The sequence below is a fragment of the Strix aluco genome, chromosome Z, assembly GCF_031877795.1.
Source record: "Strix aluco isolate bStrAlu1 chromosome Z, bStrAlu1.hap1, whole genome shotgun sequence".
Lineage (NCBI taxonomy): Eukaryota > Metazoa > Chordata > Aves > Strigiformes > Strigidae > Strix > Strix aluco.
The window spans coordinates 36,929,941-36,947,498 of NC_133971.1; the positions used below are offsets into that span (position 1 = coordinate 36,929,941).

Sequence of the window (17,558 nt, forward strand, 5' to 3'; positions counted from 1 at the left end):
ATTAAAATCGTGTTTTCTTCCCCTAAAGAGTCTGTCTTTTAACCATAACCATAATGGGTGAATCATCCCTCCCTGTTCTTATCTCAATTCCCGAGCCTTTTGCTTTATTTTCTCCTTCCCATTCCAGAGGGGGAAGAGGTGAGGGAGTGGCTGCATGGTGCTCAGTTTCCCTCTGGTCTCAAACCAGGACAGCAAATCAGCACAAGACAAAATTGTGATTTGGGGCAGAATGGAGGTGTTTAACACAAAAAATAGAGATGAACTACACTGCAGTACACAGGATTTGGTTACTGTTTTCATGCAGAATGAATTTATGGATAAAGATGAACAGAAGTTCATTTTACCTTATATTTGTGCCAATTAAATTTAACTTTTTCTTAGAGTGGTGACAATCTCAGAGAGAAGGAAGTACAACTTAGAAGCCCTGAAAAAGAACATAAAATGTCACTGAACTACACCACAGGTTTGTGTAATTGTTTTTGAAGCTGCATACAGGAGGAGGAAGATGAAAGTATACTTGTGTATGTGGCAGAACTAGATGCTAGATGAACTAGCACTTGTTCAGAAACCTCTCAGATGCTCTATAGTGATCTTGTCTGTCTGAAGCTTCTCAGAGAGGCCACCATTGTAGCCCCCTCCTGCGCTACCAAAAACCCCTGACACACACAGAAACCCAGTACATTTGCTAAAGACACTGCCCATTTTAATCAAAATTAAACTGCAGGCTGGGAAGATGTTGCTTTTCTTTAGCTGTGTTACAGAGCAAAGGGGGGACTGCTGGAGGCCAGAAAGAGCAGAAGCACAGTGCTGTCCATGAGGTGCACAGGCTCGCCTTGTGATCAGCATTCCACTCAGGAGGAGACTGAAATAGACTCAATTAAATAAACCCTTCCTCCAAGGGAGGTCAGGCAGCACACAATGGCTCTGCTTCAGAGAAACACCAAATTAGGAGGCATTGAAGTTCTCAATTAAAGAGCAAGAGTTAGGTAGGAAAAAGACAAAAAATACAGAGAAACAAGGATCAGTGTGTCTTTTCCCTGGATTTTGTTTTTCATTTGAGCAAATTATCCAGAAAAAGCCACTGCCTGGGAATTAAGTTTATTTTAAGAGCTTTCCAAATGTGAAATTGGTTTGAAAGAAGGTTACAAACAAAGTCAAACTGTCATTTGTAGTTCACGGAGGCCCTGTTCTTTGAATACATTTCCAAGAAGGCTGCATCTACTCTTTTTCCTTCAGTGTCCACCTTGCAGGCACTCACCCTTGGAAGCAGGGACATAGAGATTGTGACCATCAGCATCAGCTCCCTCAAAGACGTAACCAGGTGGGTTTTTGTAAGAAGCCAAGCATCTAACAATCCCCTTTGGTGTGTAGCTGGTATTGTAGATAGTTTTAGCATCTAGCAGAGTGTGATGCTTTGGGCCCGACCAGACAGGTTTATAGCTCTTCGTAACTGTGAGTGGATGAGGCACATAATGGGTATGAAAGGTAGTCAAGCAATCCATTGGTTTTGCTGGGAAAGTCAGCTCCTGAGCATGAGTGATTGGTTTTAGTCTCTTGCACGGCCAAGGCTTATAGTCTTCCTTCATTATTGAAGAGCTATTGAATGGCTCAGTACTTTTTTTAAGCTGGGCCAAAGATCGACACATCTTGGCTGGCTTGCCATTTGGGTACTTGTAATGCATCTGAGTAGTGGTGTGAAGGTCCCTTTTCTCTAGAGGAGGAACATATACATACAGTTTTTTGGTGAATATGGGAGGCTGTGGCCAAGCTTGGTAACTTTCCTGAAACTCAGTTGTAGAGGAAAATGGAAGATCATGGAGAAGCTTTGGCTGGTGTGGTTTTGTAAGCCTGGCTGACTGACCAGCCAGCCCCTTGTAAGAAACTTTGTGGGTAGTGAGGCCATCAAATGGGACCTCACTGACCTTGTATTTCTCATTTTTATGGACATAACGTTTCTCCAGAGGATGTGGCACATAACTCACTCTATAATTAGTTATATTCTCAAAAGGAGCTTTCGTTTTCTGGACCAGATTCAGAGGTCTGCAGCTTTGAGTGGCAACCGGCCCCCTGTAGAGATAGTCATCCTGGACAATGGTTCTGTGGTCAAATTTTTCTTCTGATGGGTGAAACCTGTCATTTGGTCTTAATGACTCTGTCTTCGGTTCATGCCATAGCACATAGTCATCTGAAACATAGAAGAAATCCTATGTAAGTAAGTGCTCAACTGAAGTTCTTTGGTGAGTTTAGGCATATACCATATTATGTTTTGATTATTACATTTTCTGCTGTAATAAATTTTTATTGATGTAATGATTGACAAATCCTATTAGAAGAGCTGCTGTAGAACACATTATACACTAGTGTGCTAACCCCTAGAAATGCTTAGCATCTACATAGAAAATGGAATGAAAATAGTCCTGTACCCACCCATACCTACTGAGATGGTGAAATACAATACGGGAAGATTAAACTACATTCTCAGTCTTGCAGAGACATTTTCTACAGCTGACTGAGTGGATGCTGTCCTCATGCTCAGTCAACCAGAAATCATGAAAGTGGAGTATCATGGCATTGACTTCAATCCCCTTCATTTACCTTCCTGCAGCTATGGTGTGGCTGGCTCAGAGCATAGGCAGAGTATGCCTACGTCTGCAGAAGGCTGTTCAGGTGTCTCCCACTTATCTCTGGGGCAAGAAGAAACACATGTCCACGATTCCACTCTAAAGGTCAAGTTGCAGGACTACCCTTCTTGTTTGTACCTTCTCATTTGGGGATAATGTGATTTCTCAGCTGCACAGATGTGATGCTGCTTACTATTTGCTGAGTTCAGCGTTTTGCAGCTCATCTTGGTGTCAGCAAGTTGTGCTGTGTGGCACTTCCTGATCCTCAGCTCTTGGCTTTGCTCTCTGTGGTCCTCCTGCTCTCAGTACAAGCAGGAACCGAGAAGGAGCTTGTACCTCTGTCTCCAATTCTTCCTTATTAGGAATGCTGGAATTTGCAGACCAAGTCTACACTGATCTGAAGCACTGAATCGTATTGCAGAGATTGCCCATACTTCAGAAATCTTACTATCCAAATTCATGACAGAAAATGTTTTAGGTGGCATTTTAGAGACATTCATATCTTCCCTCCTCAGCAGGATACCAGGGGAAAAAAATGAGGCACTGAAATTTAAAAAGATTTGCACTCAGTCACACCAGAAAGCTGCCTAACTCTCCAACCAGTGCTGCAGCCACAAGACCATCATTTTTTCCCTTCCTAGTATTCTTGTGCAACTTCCCCTAGAGAGCATCATGGTTACTGGTAGGAAGTTGAATGAAATAGTCTTGGAACTAACCCAAGTCTTTTTTTTTTTTTTTTTTTTTTTTTTTTTAAATTTTCCCTCCTTTCAAACCACATTGAGAGTAATGAATCAAATAAGTTTCCAGCTGACTCTGCCCAGGAAGGAAGTCTAGATTTCAAAGTACTAGAGAGTAAATGATGCTCTTAGGTATCAGGATATTTGAACTCTCCAATCCAAACAGAGTTATTCCTCTTGAATGTCAGTGGGTGTTTTACCGCACAAACACAATCACACAAAGGATGTGTTCATTACAACATAAGGTTGACAAAAAAAAAAAAAATTAATTTTTTGCCCTAGTTAGGTGTCCATTTAAAGTCCTTCTGGTTCAAATCAAGTTGCTCTGCCTTGGCACAAAAGAGGAAGCAGCAGCCACAGGCGTTGTGCCGCTCCCAGCGAGCACCCTGGCCCTTGGGTACTCATGCTACAAATTCCTGTAGTCACCTGAGAACATGGGCCTACCTGTGTGTGCTGGCATAGACTTTCATTTGCCACTGCTGGTGCCACTGAAGACCAGGCTGGATGCCCTGCTAGTGACAAGGCTGTTTAAATGCCCCAAGTGCTCTTGTTTCTCTGGAGGAATAGGGAGGTGTCCAGGCACCACCGCACTCACGGGATGCTGACCTTGTGCCTGTGCCTAGGGTACATCATTTTTCTGGAGATATGGTCCAACAGGGTGAACCACAAGCATATATGGACATCTGTCATTACAGAGGATGTATTAATAAAGTGTTAAAAAGTGAGAAGCTGATGAGATTCAGCCCATCTATAAGCAAGGGGCTGTTCAGAGATCTGACATTTCAGATGCCAGCCAACAGTAGCAAAAAACTTTTTAGGTTCTCCCATCAGCTTTGCTGAAAAATAGTCTGTGCATTTTGAACATAACCACAGCTTTTGCAAAATATTCAAAATATGACAATCAGGTCCACCTATGTTCAACTGTAAAAATTTACAAGCTCTACACAGTTGGGAGACCTCATAGGCATTATGAATTAATTTTACTTAGTTTAAGCCAGCAGTGCTACTATTCCTTTAAAATATGTTACAATTTAATTTAACCTCTAATTCTACTCCCATAGATATTAATAGTTTCCCATGTAGCACAATCTTGAAAACATTAGGGGGTACAGGAGGGAACGGAGGATATGAACCATATGTTATTTTAGGGTTAGGCACATCCCACTATAACCAAGCAAGACAATACTGAAATTAGACTACACACCTGCAGATGGATAGAAACAGCTATCTGTGCAGCTTGGAGGAGATGTGAATTTTGAAACCTTAAGTTCCAAAGTCATCTGACATTAATTGTGATATGCAATAGCATCATCTTAAACCTACATTGTCATTTGGGATATGGTGTGCTTAGTGAGGAGTATGACAATACAGTAGGAAAGGTAATTTAATACCAATACAGCACTGTTTTATGCAGCTTAAATATCTGAATTATGATAATTAATTGAATAACATGTTTCAAAATTTCACCCTTGAGTAGTGATCAGTAAAACCTAGCAATGCTTAGAGAATAGCACAATGAAAACTTGTATGTTTTGTGAACCTGGGCCTTTAAAAGGGAATTCATTCAGTATGCAACTTGATCTTTGAGGGGGTTTGGATGAAGATTTCCATTTGCAGTGTTTTGAAAAATACTGTAAATTATAGCCAAATGTGGCTGTGATACATTTTATTAGAGCTCTGGAGGAACAGTTAAGGTGCTGACCTAAACACTGATAAAAGACAAAGATATACATCTGGTTCAGAATCAGAAAAATTAAAGATATCTAAACACAGAAGGGAGAATGCTCCACTTGCACAAAGCAGCCTTTTTTTTATTGGCTACACTGAAGCTATTCCAATGAATACCATCTGGTGACATTGCCTATGCAAAACAAAGTGTTCAAAATTGTGTAAACGTGGGTATTTTGCACCTGTGGGTCATAGTCTTCACAACTCAAGTCATTCTAAATGGACAATATTTCCAGTGTGCTTAATGTAAAAATTCCAGTTTATGCTCTTGCAAATATGCACCTGCACTAAAGTCTGACTTTCAGTCATTTCAGATGGGTAATCTTAACACTGTATTCACATACCTTTAATTTCCTTGCTTCCTTTGTCACTTTGAGTTTTAAGAAAATTGTTTCTGTACATTGGGACAAAGCTCAATGCCAGCACCAATCATAAGCTTTTATATTTGCACAGCAAAATAAAAATAAAATAAAAAATAACATAATTTAAAATTATTTTAAGAAATACACAATCCTAGCTATCTGCCTAGCAGTGTTAGCTAGCTGGAAGGTGTGCAGAGGGGAGGCAAAATCCTCTGATTTTCTACTTATGACTTACTATCAAAATTAGCACAGCTGCTGTGACTATGCAACTGAAAGTTTTCTCCCAGTGCACGCAGAAGAGAATTCATGCTGATGGAGAGGAAGGAACAAAGCCCCCACAAAAACAAACCACCTACGCCAAGTTACTGCTGCTGAGAAACAAGGGTATAGTTAGATGCACTGTTCACCCGTTTTACCAGGAATAGAACTTGAGTGCTTTGGACATTTGTGTGGACCTTCTGTGGTCCACAATTCCCATATACATCTCTTGCACATTCACAGATTAACTCTGCAGCACACACAAAAAGGGTCCCATGCTTCATGACCTGCTCAGACATAGCAAATTCTATATATTTTAGATATGTCTGATCCACTGAATGCGTGGACCAGCCCTGCAGTATACCAAGAGTATGTTCAGTATATCCTAAATATGATGCTGCTGGACCCACTTGCAGGAGTTCACATGGCCCTACTTCTACTTAGGATGCCTGTAGCTCTGTCAGACATGCAAAGGAGGTGAATTCAGAGAGATCCCAATGCTGCTATTAATGCAGGTCTGTATTCCCAACAATTTCACAGAATCACAGAATCGTCTAAGTTGGAAAAGACCTTGAAGATCATCCAGTCCAACCATTGACCTAACACTGACAGTTCCCAACCTTACTCTTAAACACCTCCAGGGATGGGGACTCCACCACCTCCCCGGGCAGCCCATTCCAACACCTAACAACCCGTTCTGTAAAGAAATGCTTCCTAATATCCAGTCTAAACCTTCCCTGACGCAATTTGAGGCCATTCCCTTTTGTCCTATCGCTTGTTACTTGGTTAAAGAGACTCATCCCCAGCTCTCTGCAACCTCCTTTCAGGAAGCTGTAGAGGGCAATGAGGTCTCCCCTCAGCCTCCTTTTCTCCAGACTAAACAACCCCAGTTCCCTCAGTCACTCCTCGTACGACATGTGCTCCAGACCCTTCACCAGCTTCGTTGCCCTTCTCTGGACACGCTCGAGTGATTCAATGTCCTTTTTGTAGTGAGGGGCCCAAAACTGAACACAGTCATTGAGGTGCAGCCTCACCAGTGCCAAGTACAGGGGTAAGATCACTTCCCTGTCCCTGCTGGCCACGCTATTTCTGACACAAGCCAGGATGCCATTGGCCTTCTTGGCCACCTGGGCACACTGCTGGCTCCTGTTCAGCCAGCTGTCAATCAACACCCCCAGGTCCCTCTCTGACTGGCAGCTCTCCAGCCACTCCTCCCCAAGCCTGTAGCGCTGCTGGGGGTTGTTGTGGCCCAAGTGCAGCACCCGGCATTTGGCCTTATTGAAACTCCTACAGTTGGCCTTAGCCCATCACTCCAGCCTGTCCAGATCTCTCTGCAGAGCCTCCCTACCCTCGAGCAGATCAACACTCCCACCCAACTTGGTGTCATCTGCAAACTTACTGAGGGTGCATTCGACCCCCTCATCTAGATCATCAATATTCATCCGTTCACCACCACTCTTTGGGCCCAGCCATCCAGCTAGTTTTTCCAGCAAAGCGTGTGCCCATCCAAGCCGCGAGTAGTCAGTTTCGCCAGGAGAATGCTGTGGGAAACGGTGTCAAAGGCCTTACTGAAGTCAAGGTGACAACATCCACAGCCTTTCCCTCATCCAATAAGCGGGTCTCCCTGTCGTAGAAGGAGATCAGGTTTGTCAGGCAGGACCTGCCTTTCATAAACCCATGCTGACTAGGCCTGATCTCCTGGTTGTCCATTATATGACTTGTAATGGCACCCGAGATGACCTGCTCCATGACCTTCCCTGGCACCAAGGTCAGACTGACAGGTCTATAGTTTCCTGGATTCTCCTTCCTGCCTTTCTTGTAGATGGGTGTCACATTTGCCACCCTCCAGTCCAGTGGGACCTCCCCAGTTAGCCATGACTTCAGGTAAATCATGGAAAGTGTCTTGGCGAGCACATCTGCCAACTCTTTCAGCACCCTTGGGTGTAACCCATCCGGTCCCACAGACTTGTGTGCATCCAAGTGGTGTAGCAGGTCTCTGACCATCTCCTCTTCAACTGTGGTGACATCAGTCTGCTTCCCCTCCCCATCTCCCAGTTCATGAGGCTGGGTGTCCAGGGAACAGCCAGTTCCACTGCTAAAGACTGAGGCAAAGTAGGTGTTGAGCACCTCAGCCTTTTCCTCATCCTTAGTTACCATGTTTCCCTCTGCATCCAGTAGGGGAGGGAGACTTTCTCGAATCCTCCTCTTGCTGTTAACGAATTTATAGAAAGATTTTTTGTTATCCTTAACAGCTGCAGCCAAGTTGAGCTCTAGCTGCGCTTTGGCTCTCCTAATGTTCTCCCTGCGTAACTTCACTACATCTTTATAGTCTTCATGAGAGACCTGGCCCCTCTTCCAAAGGCGATAGATTCACCTTTTGTTCTTGAGATCCAGCCAAAGGTCCCTGTTTAGCCAGGCCAGTCTCCTTCCCCTCCTGCTTGTTTTTCAGCAGATGGGAACAGCCTGCTCCTGTGCCTTTATGACTTCTCTCTTGAAATATGACCAGCTTCCTGGACTCCCATTTCCTTCAAGGCAGCCTCCCAAGGGATTTTGTTAATCAGTATCTTGAACAGGTCAAAGTTAGCCCTCCCAAAGTCTAAGGTGGCAGTTTTACTAACCCCTCTCTTTGTTTCTCAAAGGATCAAAAATTTGATCATCTCATGATCACTGCACCCTAGACAGCCTCCAACCTTTACCTCCCCCACAAGCTCTTCCCTGTTCACAAGAAGCATGTCCAGGAGGGCACCTTTCCTGGTCGGTTCACTCACCAGCTGTATGAGGAAGTTATCCTCCACACATTTCAGGAACCTCCTGGATTGTTCCCTCTCTGCTGTGTTGTATTCCCAGCAGATACCCGGGAGGTTAAAGTGACCACGAGATTTCTCCCAACTGTTTATAGAAAGCTTCATCCACCTCGCTGCTTTGGTTGGGGGGTCTATAGCAGACTCCCACAGCAAGATCCGCTTTATTGGCCCTTAACCTAATCCAAACACTCTCGACCCCGTTATCACTATACTTGATTTCTGAGCTCTCATAGCATTCTCTTACATATAGGGCCACTCCACTACCTCTCCTTCCCTGCCTATCCCTCCTGAAGAGCTTGTAGCCATCAATTGCTGTGCTCCAGTCATGTGAGGCATCTCACCACGTTTCTGTGATAGCTACTATGTCATAGTTCTTGTGCTGCATCATGACTTCAAGCTCCCCCTGTTTGTTGCTCATACTGCGTGCATTGGTGTAGATGCACTTGAGATGAGCTAATGAATCCAACACCCTCTTGTGAGCATGGGCCCTATTCCCTACCAGACCCTTCTCAGGTGCTTCCACGGTTCCTGAACATCTTTCCCTTCTCTCAAATGAAGTGGCAGAGGGAGAGCCCTCACCAGTCCACCATCCTTCAAGCTTTGGCACACTTCCCTTAAGCTTGTTCCTAACATGCCCAGTTATCTCCCCTTCCCCCCTCATATCTAGTTTAAAGCCCTGTCAATAAGCCCTGCTAACTCCCGCCCCAGAATCCTTTCCCCCCTCAGAGACAGCTGCATCCCACCTTTCTCATTTGTCGCCAGCAGACCAGGTGCCTTATAAACCTCGCCATGGTCAAAGAACCCAAAATTCCAACGGTGGCACCAGTCTCTGAGCCACGTGTTAATCAGATATGTTTTCCATATTGTTGTGGTTCCTGCACAGCTTGTTGGCATACATAGACAGAAGGATTAACAACTGCACACTGTTTTGATCTGTCTTCTTCAAAAATGAAGCTACTGGTGAAGTCCTGAAAGAAGTTGGAAGGGCACATACCTTTGTAAGTGGTTCTTGTATAAGCCTTGGCGCTGGGGATCTGTCTTGTCACATGGGGGCGGTATGGAGGTACTTGAGAGACACGGTAAAAGTTATAATCTTGTTTATAAGTGGAGGTCAAATCCATACTCTCATCACTCTTGACATGCTTTTCAGATGGTTTAAGTTTCCGTGGCAACACTTCATGAGCTATGTAATCTCTCCTGTGAAGAATAATTTCATTATGTCTTTTGTTTTATGGAAAAAATTATGTTCCTTCTTCTGGACACACAAAGAAATTAATACTTCCCCTTATCTCCACAGCCTAAGAAAGTCTGGATAGGATACAGGCAGTCAGTGAAATACACAAGTCTTTCACATTTGGAAACCAGGGCTCTGAAAAAGGAACTGAGGCAGCTCTGGACAACCTCAGACATGTCAAGTTCCCCCTTCTCTCCATCCAGTGAGGTTAACGGCCTTACACAAAGCTATCTCTGTTCTACAGTGGAGTTACACCAGAAGACATAACCCCTTTTAAAAGCCCAATAATTATAGCAGTCTATTTAATATGTATGGAAAATGTATGAGAAAGGCAACAATAGTCTTCCAGACAATTCACTGTACAGCAGTTCAGCCCAGGTTGGGGAGAGAACAACAAAACAGTTTCACAACAAAACACCAGGTGAGGAAAAAAACATCATCATGGTCAGATAGTGAGCTTTTTCTCAGGTACCGCCATAAAAGAGCTATTTTAAGATACTGGAGTAGTGTTACTTAACTCAAATAAACCATTACAGAAACAAAATGGAGAAGAAAATAACATCACCATCCAACATTCATTAATCTAAACCTACTTCACTCCCCACATCCTTTGGTACAGGGCAGAGAGTCTACTGCCTGGCACCAGCAAATTCAGTCTCTAATGTCAGAGTACTTTTCCACTGGTGTGCAGATCTGTTTACACCATTGGCAGACAGTGAGGAGAAATGGTCAGTACAGGAGCTATTCTAATATTAATATGGTGCTTTGCATCTGGAGTGATGGACAAGAACCTGAACCTCTGGATATACTGTATTAGTTATGTATTTTAGCAAATAAACAAGGTTCTCAAAAGTCTGTGTGGAGCAGAAGGGAAGAGAATTCACATTGCAAAGTATTAGGTATATGGGTAAAAACAGAAATGCAGAATTAAGAAAAAATTCCAAGAGCATCAAGAGGTACTTATGTAGATGTTACACATGTTGTATCCCCTTCGCATACATTTGTCAGCAATTTAAAGCCAATGTGTATTTTAAGAGAGGCCAAGAAAAGACAAGCAGGAATATAACAGGCATGCAGCATCCTCAACAGCAGGGAGGGCTCAGTAACAGAGGGTCTTCCCCAAGCCACTCACAGTACACTGCACAATCCCACGTTTGAAACAGCTGAGCCTGTACCATAGGCAAGTAACAGGTTACAGGCAAGCAATTCTTTACCAGTATGATACAGGGTTTTCTGGCAGTGGAAGTACCTTTTCCCACTCTGACTATTGCAATACAACAGAACCTGCATTGGAGATTACAGAGGAGAGATTGATCTGCTGACAAATCAGTGGCAACCTGCATCCAAAGCGGCATGAAAAACGGTTGTACCGGCTCTGGCTGAGCCAGAATTGGTTTTCCCCTGTAGCAGCCCTCATGGTGCTGTGTTTGATGTTGGGAGCTGGCAGGGTGTTGATAGCACACTGGTGTTGTGGCTACTGCTGAGTAGTGCTTACACAGCACCAAGGCTTCTTCTGACATTTTTCCCCCCCAGTGGGACGGGGTGGGCAAGATCTTGGGAGGGGACACAACCAGGACAGCTGACCCGAACTGACCAAAGGGATATTCCAGACCATATGACGTCTGCTCAGTATAAAGCTGGGAGAAAGGAGGAAGGGGGTGGGGTCACCCTTGGTCCTCCGAGGCAACCACTACGCGTATTGGAGCCCTGCTTCCTGAGAAGGCCCGACATCGCCTGTTCATGGGAAGTAGAGAATAAATCTGTTTTCTTTTTTTGCTTCCGCACGCGGACCTTTGCTTCGCTTTGCTTATATTAAAACTGCTGTTGTTTTACCCACAAGGGTTGTTTTCTTTTCCTATCTTATTTTCTTTCCCTTCTTTGCCCTATTGAGAAAAAAAGGGGGAAGGGGGGGAAGTGATAGAGCGACTTGGTGGGTACCTGGCATTTAGCCAAGGTCAAACCACCACAACGGTACTGCCTGTAACTCCCAGACTTTATCAAGGGGGCTTGCTGTTGCAATATGACACCCAACACTCACCAAAGTGTTATTAGAGAAGACTGGTGACAACTTAAGTGCTTGCTGGCTTCACAGTCCCTGCAGTTATTCCCATACACTTGTTCAATTCATTCCGAGTTTAGCCACACAGAACCAGAGCCTTTAGCAGCCCTCTGATAGGTGGTGGCACTTTTCCACTAGGCCTTGATACTTTCACATTGAGTGTATTTTCTTACCAGTGTTTTCCAGAGGACAGCAAGACCTGCAATCCAATGGCTAACTGTTTGGGCTCTGTTTTGTCCTCTTACAAAGTGTACTCATTTTGGCTGGGATAGAGTTAATTTTCTTCATAGCAACTAGTATGAGGCTATGTGTTAGATTTGTGCTGGAAACAGCATTGATAACACAGGGATATTTTCATTATTGCTGAGCAGTGCTTACACACTTTTTTTGCTTCTCACACCACCCCACTGGTGAGTAGGCTGGGGATGCACAAGAAGTTGAGATGGGACACAGCTGGGACAGCTGACCCCAACTGACCTTAGGGATATTCCAGACTATATGACGTCATGCTCAGCAACATAAAGCTGGGGGAAGAAGAAGAAAGCAGGGGGATGTTCAGAGTTATGCTGTTTTGTCTTCCCAAGTCACCATTACACGTGATGGAGCCCTGCTTTCCTGGAGATGGCCAAACACCTGCCTGCTGATGGGAAGCAGTGAATGAATTCCTTGTTTTGCTTTGCTTGCTTGTGCAGATTTTTGCTTTACCTGTTAAACAGTCTTTGTCTCAACCTATGAGTTTTCTCACTTCTACTCTTCCAATTCTCTTCCCCATCTCATTGCAGGAGAGTGAGTGAGCAGCTGTGTGGAGCTCAGCTGCCGGCTGGGGTTAAACCATGACACAAGAGTAGGCAAGTTTTACATATTTGGCAAAATTGACATATTATGCATTTCAGTGCATGCTCTGAAGAAGCAAACAATGTATTTACCTCCAGGAGCAACAGTTACTGTGGGAATCACTAGCCTTGTCTGAGCAAGAATAGTTTTGCTGATTGAATGGGAAGTTTCTAAGGACTCCTTGACAGACCCCACATGGTGGCTGCCCTTCCTTGCGTGCCTTAAGAGAACACCAGTAAGCCCAGGAATTAGATATAGGCAGACACAAAGCTGCTTTGGCTCATGCTAGAGATGGAAGGCATATAGAGAAGTGAAGTCTGCTCTTTGAAAACCTCTGATCCTTTTGGTTGTTGCTGAAAACTCCCATGTAGACAGAGGAATCCCAAAGATGAGTTAAGTCAGGCATTTCAGACTTCATCAGCCACATTTGTGATTTAAATTGACACCTCTTAAAAAGGCACAGGTAGGGGAAGGAGTTGGTAGACCTTCCATGTCAGGATGAGGACAAAGGGGTGGTGTTAGCTGTTAAGACTTTATTAATCATAGAATCATAGAACAGTTTGGGTTGGAAAGGACCTTAAAGATCATCTAGTTCCAACCCCCTGCCATGGGCAGGGACACCTTCCACTAGACCAGGTTGCTCAAAGCCCCGTCCAACCTGGCCTTGAACACTGCCAGGGAGGGGGCAGCCACAGCTTCTCTGGGCAACCTGTTCCACTGTCTCACCACCCTCACAGGAAAGAATTTCTTCCTTGTATCTCTTCTGAATCTACCCTCTTTCAGTTTAAAACTGTTATCCCTTGCCCTGTCACTACACTCCCTGATAAAGAGTCCCTCACCATCCTTCCTGTAGCCCCCTTTAAGTCATGGAAAGCCGCTATAGGGTCTCCCCGGAGCCTTCTCTTCTCTAGGCTAAACAACTCCAACTCTCTCAGCCTGTTCTCATAAGGGAGGTGGTCCAGTCCCCCAGTCATCTTTGTGGCCTTCTCTGGACCCTCTTGAGCAGGTCCATGTCTTTCTTACACCGGGGGCCCCAGAGCTGGACACAGTACTCCAGGTGAGATCTCACAAGAGCAGAGTGGAGGGGGAGAATCACCTCCCTCAACCTGCTGGCCATACTTCCTTTGATGCAGCCCAGGATACAGTTGGCTTTCTGGGCTGCAAGTGCACATTGATGGTTCATAGTCAGTTTTCCATCCCCAAGTCCTTCTCTGCAGGGCTGCTCTCAATCCACTCATCCCCCAGCCTGTATTTGTGCATGGGATTGCCTTGACCCATGTGCAGGACCTTGCACTTGGCCTTGTGGAACTTCATGAAGTTTGCACGGGCCCACCTCTCCAGCCTGTCCACGTCCCTCTGGATGGCACATCACTTCCCTCCAGTGTCAACCGCACCACACACCTTGGTGTTGTCAGCAAAGTTGCAGAGGGTGCACTCAATCCCACTGTCCATGTCACTAACAAAGATGTTAAACAGCACTCGCCCTAATACCAACTCCTGAGGAACACCACTCATCACCATTCTCCACTTGGACATTGAGCCACTGACTGCAGCTCTTTAAGTGCGACCAACCAGCCAGTTTCTTATCCACCAAGTGATCCCTCTGTCTAATCCATGTCTCTCCAATTTAGAGACAAGGATGTCATGTGGGATAGTATCACATGCTTTGCACAAGTCCAGGTAGATGATGTCAGTTGCTCTTCCCTTATCCATGTAACCATGTTAATAGCAATTGGCATCTCCTAGGTCTCTTATTTGGTTCAGCAAAGGCAAGAGTGATGTTGCTCATGACTCTGCCTGTGATGACAAATGAAGTACACATCAAGATCAGGCAGCAGCCACTGTTTAAGGAAATGGAAGCTCTCAGATTCATATGAAATTATCAGATTCCTATTTTCTGTGAGTTTCTTCTGTGGACAAGCCCTTGGCACATCACTCTACCAGCAGCAGGGAAGAGCCTCAGAGGTTACTTCCATCAGGGAAATGAGCACAGTGCAAGTGTGAGGACTTCTTCCAAACACTAACACCGAGCAACATCATGGCTGAGAAGCAGAAACAGCTCAGCAATCCACAGTGCCTTGAGGAAAACACCCACACTCCCTTTCCAATCATCAAGCTCTACTAAATTCCCACCTCCCTGGAAAGCAGTCACTCCTCTTACAGTGTACGAAGTGCCACACAAAATACAGAAGAAAAGAAAAATACTCCTCTAATATCACCCATACTTTCCCACACAAAATTTTTGCTGGTTTCCCAGAAACCTTCCCAAAATAGAAACTGAGCAAAAGCCAAGACCATGACTGGGCTTCTATGGCCCATGTAGTCTCTGATCAGATCACATCTCAACCTCCAGGAAGTGCAAGAAAAATAGCTGCTTGACTCCACTACAACAACTGACCTCAGAAGGACCTGCATTCCTCCTTCATAGAGCCCTCATGAGTGATTGTACAAGTCAACATTGTTCTTTTCATGCTTCCCTTCTGAAAACCAGTAATTTTTTTTTCTCCATTATCCATCTCTCACACACACATTATTTAAGTCACAGTCCTCACTCTCTTTCACTGTTTTTCATACTTCATAGTGGAGATGCCTTCCATGGGTTTCTGCATCATTTGGTACCCTTCCTTTGGCTTAAATGAGCCTCTGAGAGCAGTGATGGGATAAAGGGGGTATCTCTCCATGTACTCCGAGAGTAGCTTCTCACTCTTCTCATAGGTCCTGGTGGGGAGTTGTGGACAACGGTGACATCTGCAAGGGAAAAAAACAGCACAGGAGTTAGTGACTCGCAGGTAGCTGAATAATAATACTTCATTGTATAAGTCAGCTGCAGATTGCAACTACAAAATAGTGGATAAGTGAGCACGGCAATGACTGCTACAGCCTTGATTATTTAAAGTGCAAAAGCATAACCTGCACAAAGAAACAGTTGTTTCCATCTACTACTACAGCCTGCAGTCAAAAAAGTCCATGAATCCAACAAAAACAGCCTAAGAAAACCAAATTCACTTAGACAAAGAAAAAAGCAAGTGCCATATTGTGCTGGACTAGAAACTCTGTTTAATGTCCCATTTTTGCCATTTCTCATAAATTTATTATCCTGCTTTGCCCATATATTGAGCTCACTTGTGTAGACAAGTGAGAAGAAAAAGGATAACAGTTTGGGAGTCTCTATTCACTCACACTTGGGCAGCACTGCTCTGCCCATCTCTCTTTCTGAAAGCAATTCAGTCTGGGTACTGCAAGATATGCAGTGCAAAATATGCACCATAACGTACACCAAAATAAGGACAGTGAGAACTGATTTTCTGAGGAAGCTCCCTCCTGACTGAAACTAAGACACCACCATGGATCGTCCATCACTGACGACCTCCTCTTTTCCATACTGGGACCGGACCAGAGCAGGGTGGGCAAGACTCATCCTGTCAAAATGAGGTTTTGGATCTCACCCTCAGATTTCTTCCTAGAGACATAATAATTTATGTCCCTCTCTGGTTTGGATCAAACTTGCTAAAATCAATGCAAAGGTTGCTGATTAAGGACTTCAGGTACCAGCCCACAAGAGTTACAGTGAGAGAAGGTGGCCCCTGGTTTTATTCTTATACATAATTCCTACCAAAGTCAGAGTGTTCCCTACTGGATGTATGTTTTCCAGTGCTATGTCTAGTCCAGATATGAATTACTCATTCAAAAGAGCTTCTATACTTAACAAAGTCCCTGTTAAATTACATGCTGAGCAGTCTAGAATCAGTAGATGTCTGAGTACCTAAATTTGTACAGACAACGTCTGGTCTACATTCCATGATACACCTTTATATACTGACTCATTTTCCAAACTAGTACAAGAGGGGAAGAAGGACCCAGAGGGCTCAAACAAAATTCAGCAACTTTTTGACAAGCCATTTTCTCACTTGGATTACAAATCCTTCTGTGAAATCATAAATCAGGAGGAGTCTGGGTAGATACATTTTTGCCTTAGAAAAGTTTTGAGTTTGGACCCAAAGGGAGTCCTTAACGGGTGTAAGGCAGACTATCCCCATCAATTAAAATATTAGAAGACTTCAGGGTGGAAATCTCAGAAGAAAAAAAAAATGCCCCACTCTCTTATGAACCTTATAATATTCCAGCTTTCACATAACTGGAGGAGAGGCAAAGAAGAAAATGAAAAAAAAAGATTAATATGCTCACTGTTGCTGGTCCATGTGACCTTGCTGGAATGGATTTTGTGACAAAAACCTTCTAAATGCAGGCTGTATAGACACTTTCTGGCCACACTTGTGGTCTCCCAGCATTCCTAGGAATTATTACTCATTCTCCAAGGGAAAATGATCTGCCTATTCTTTCTGCTTCAAATCTGCTGGCTTCACATCACCCTTAAGGGTACTTTCGTCCCCCTAGTCTCTTAAAGTCTATGATGCAGCAAGCCAGTCTTCAGCTTGGCTTTGGATTGTATTGATGAGGCCCTTATGTTAGCTTTTTATGGTAAAACTGCACTCAGACTGGAGTTGGGGAAACAGCTATACTACCTAGTTCATCATGGCCTAACATTTTGCAAATAAGGAATGGCTTATCAGGAGCAAATTAATGACACCTTACTAATACCATCAGTTAGTATCCCATTACAGCTCAGCTGCACACACAGCATTTCAAGGGGCTCGCTTGTGACATCAGGCTTCCCAAATGGTCCAGAGCAAAGGCTTTGTGCAGCTCCCTGCCTGTACAGAGCAGGCTCTCCACTACAGACACATTATCTCACATCCTGATGGACATTTGCGAGGCAGAGTCCTGCACCTGTCCAGTAACACTGTTGGCACTGCAAAAGTGAGGGGTCCTGTGGGTCAGGAGGTCAAGGGTTGGTAATGCAGCTACCCCTCCAAAGACCCCACAGGAGCAGGCAGGGAACAACAGCTTGCAGAACCTACAT

The 17,558-nt window shown here is 44.4% G+C and overlaps 1 protein-coding gene across 2 annotated transcripts; it reads right to left on the reverse strand.

The window, feature by feature from the left end:
* Window positions 1–1,102: 1,102 nt before the first annotated feature.
* On the reverse strand, window positions 1,103–15,385 carry SAXO1 (stabilizer of axonemal microtubules 1). 2 transcript variants are annotated; one of them, XM_074813009.1, is made up of 3 exons: window positions 15,212–15,385; window positions 9,505–9,707; window positions 1,103–2,185 (listed from the first exon to the last, which is right to left on the reverse strand). In XM_074813009.1, exons 1-3 carry the CDS (start codon window positions 15,316–15,318, stop codon window positions 1,233–1,235), a joined length of 1,263 nt encoding a protein of 420 aa, XP_074669110.1. In that variant the 5' UTR covers window positions 15,319–15,385; the 3' UTR covers window positions 1,103–1,232. The 2 variants fall into 2 exon arrangements, with proteins under 2 accessions (XP_074669110.1, XP_074669111.1); XM_074813010.1 differs by having other exon boundaries at window positions 15,190–15,279.
* Window positions 15,386–17,558: the final 2,173 nt, after the last annotated feature.

Bases quoted from the DNA above. Each gene is read 5' to 3' on its own strand.
- SAXO1 (XM_074813009.1), bottom strand. From the start codon at position 15,318: ATGGAGAGATACCCCCTTTATCCCATCACTGCTCTCAGAGGCTCATTT. The intron at 9,708-15,211 runs GTATGAAAAACA...TATTCTTCACAG, and splicing joins GAAGGCATCTCCACTATGAA to GAGAGATTACATAGCTCATG. The intron at 2,186-9,504 runs GTATGTGCCCTT...TCTATGTTTCAG, and splicing joins TACAAGAACCACTTACAAAG to ATGACTATGTGCTATGGCAT.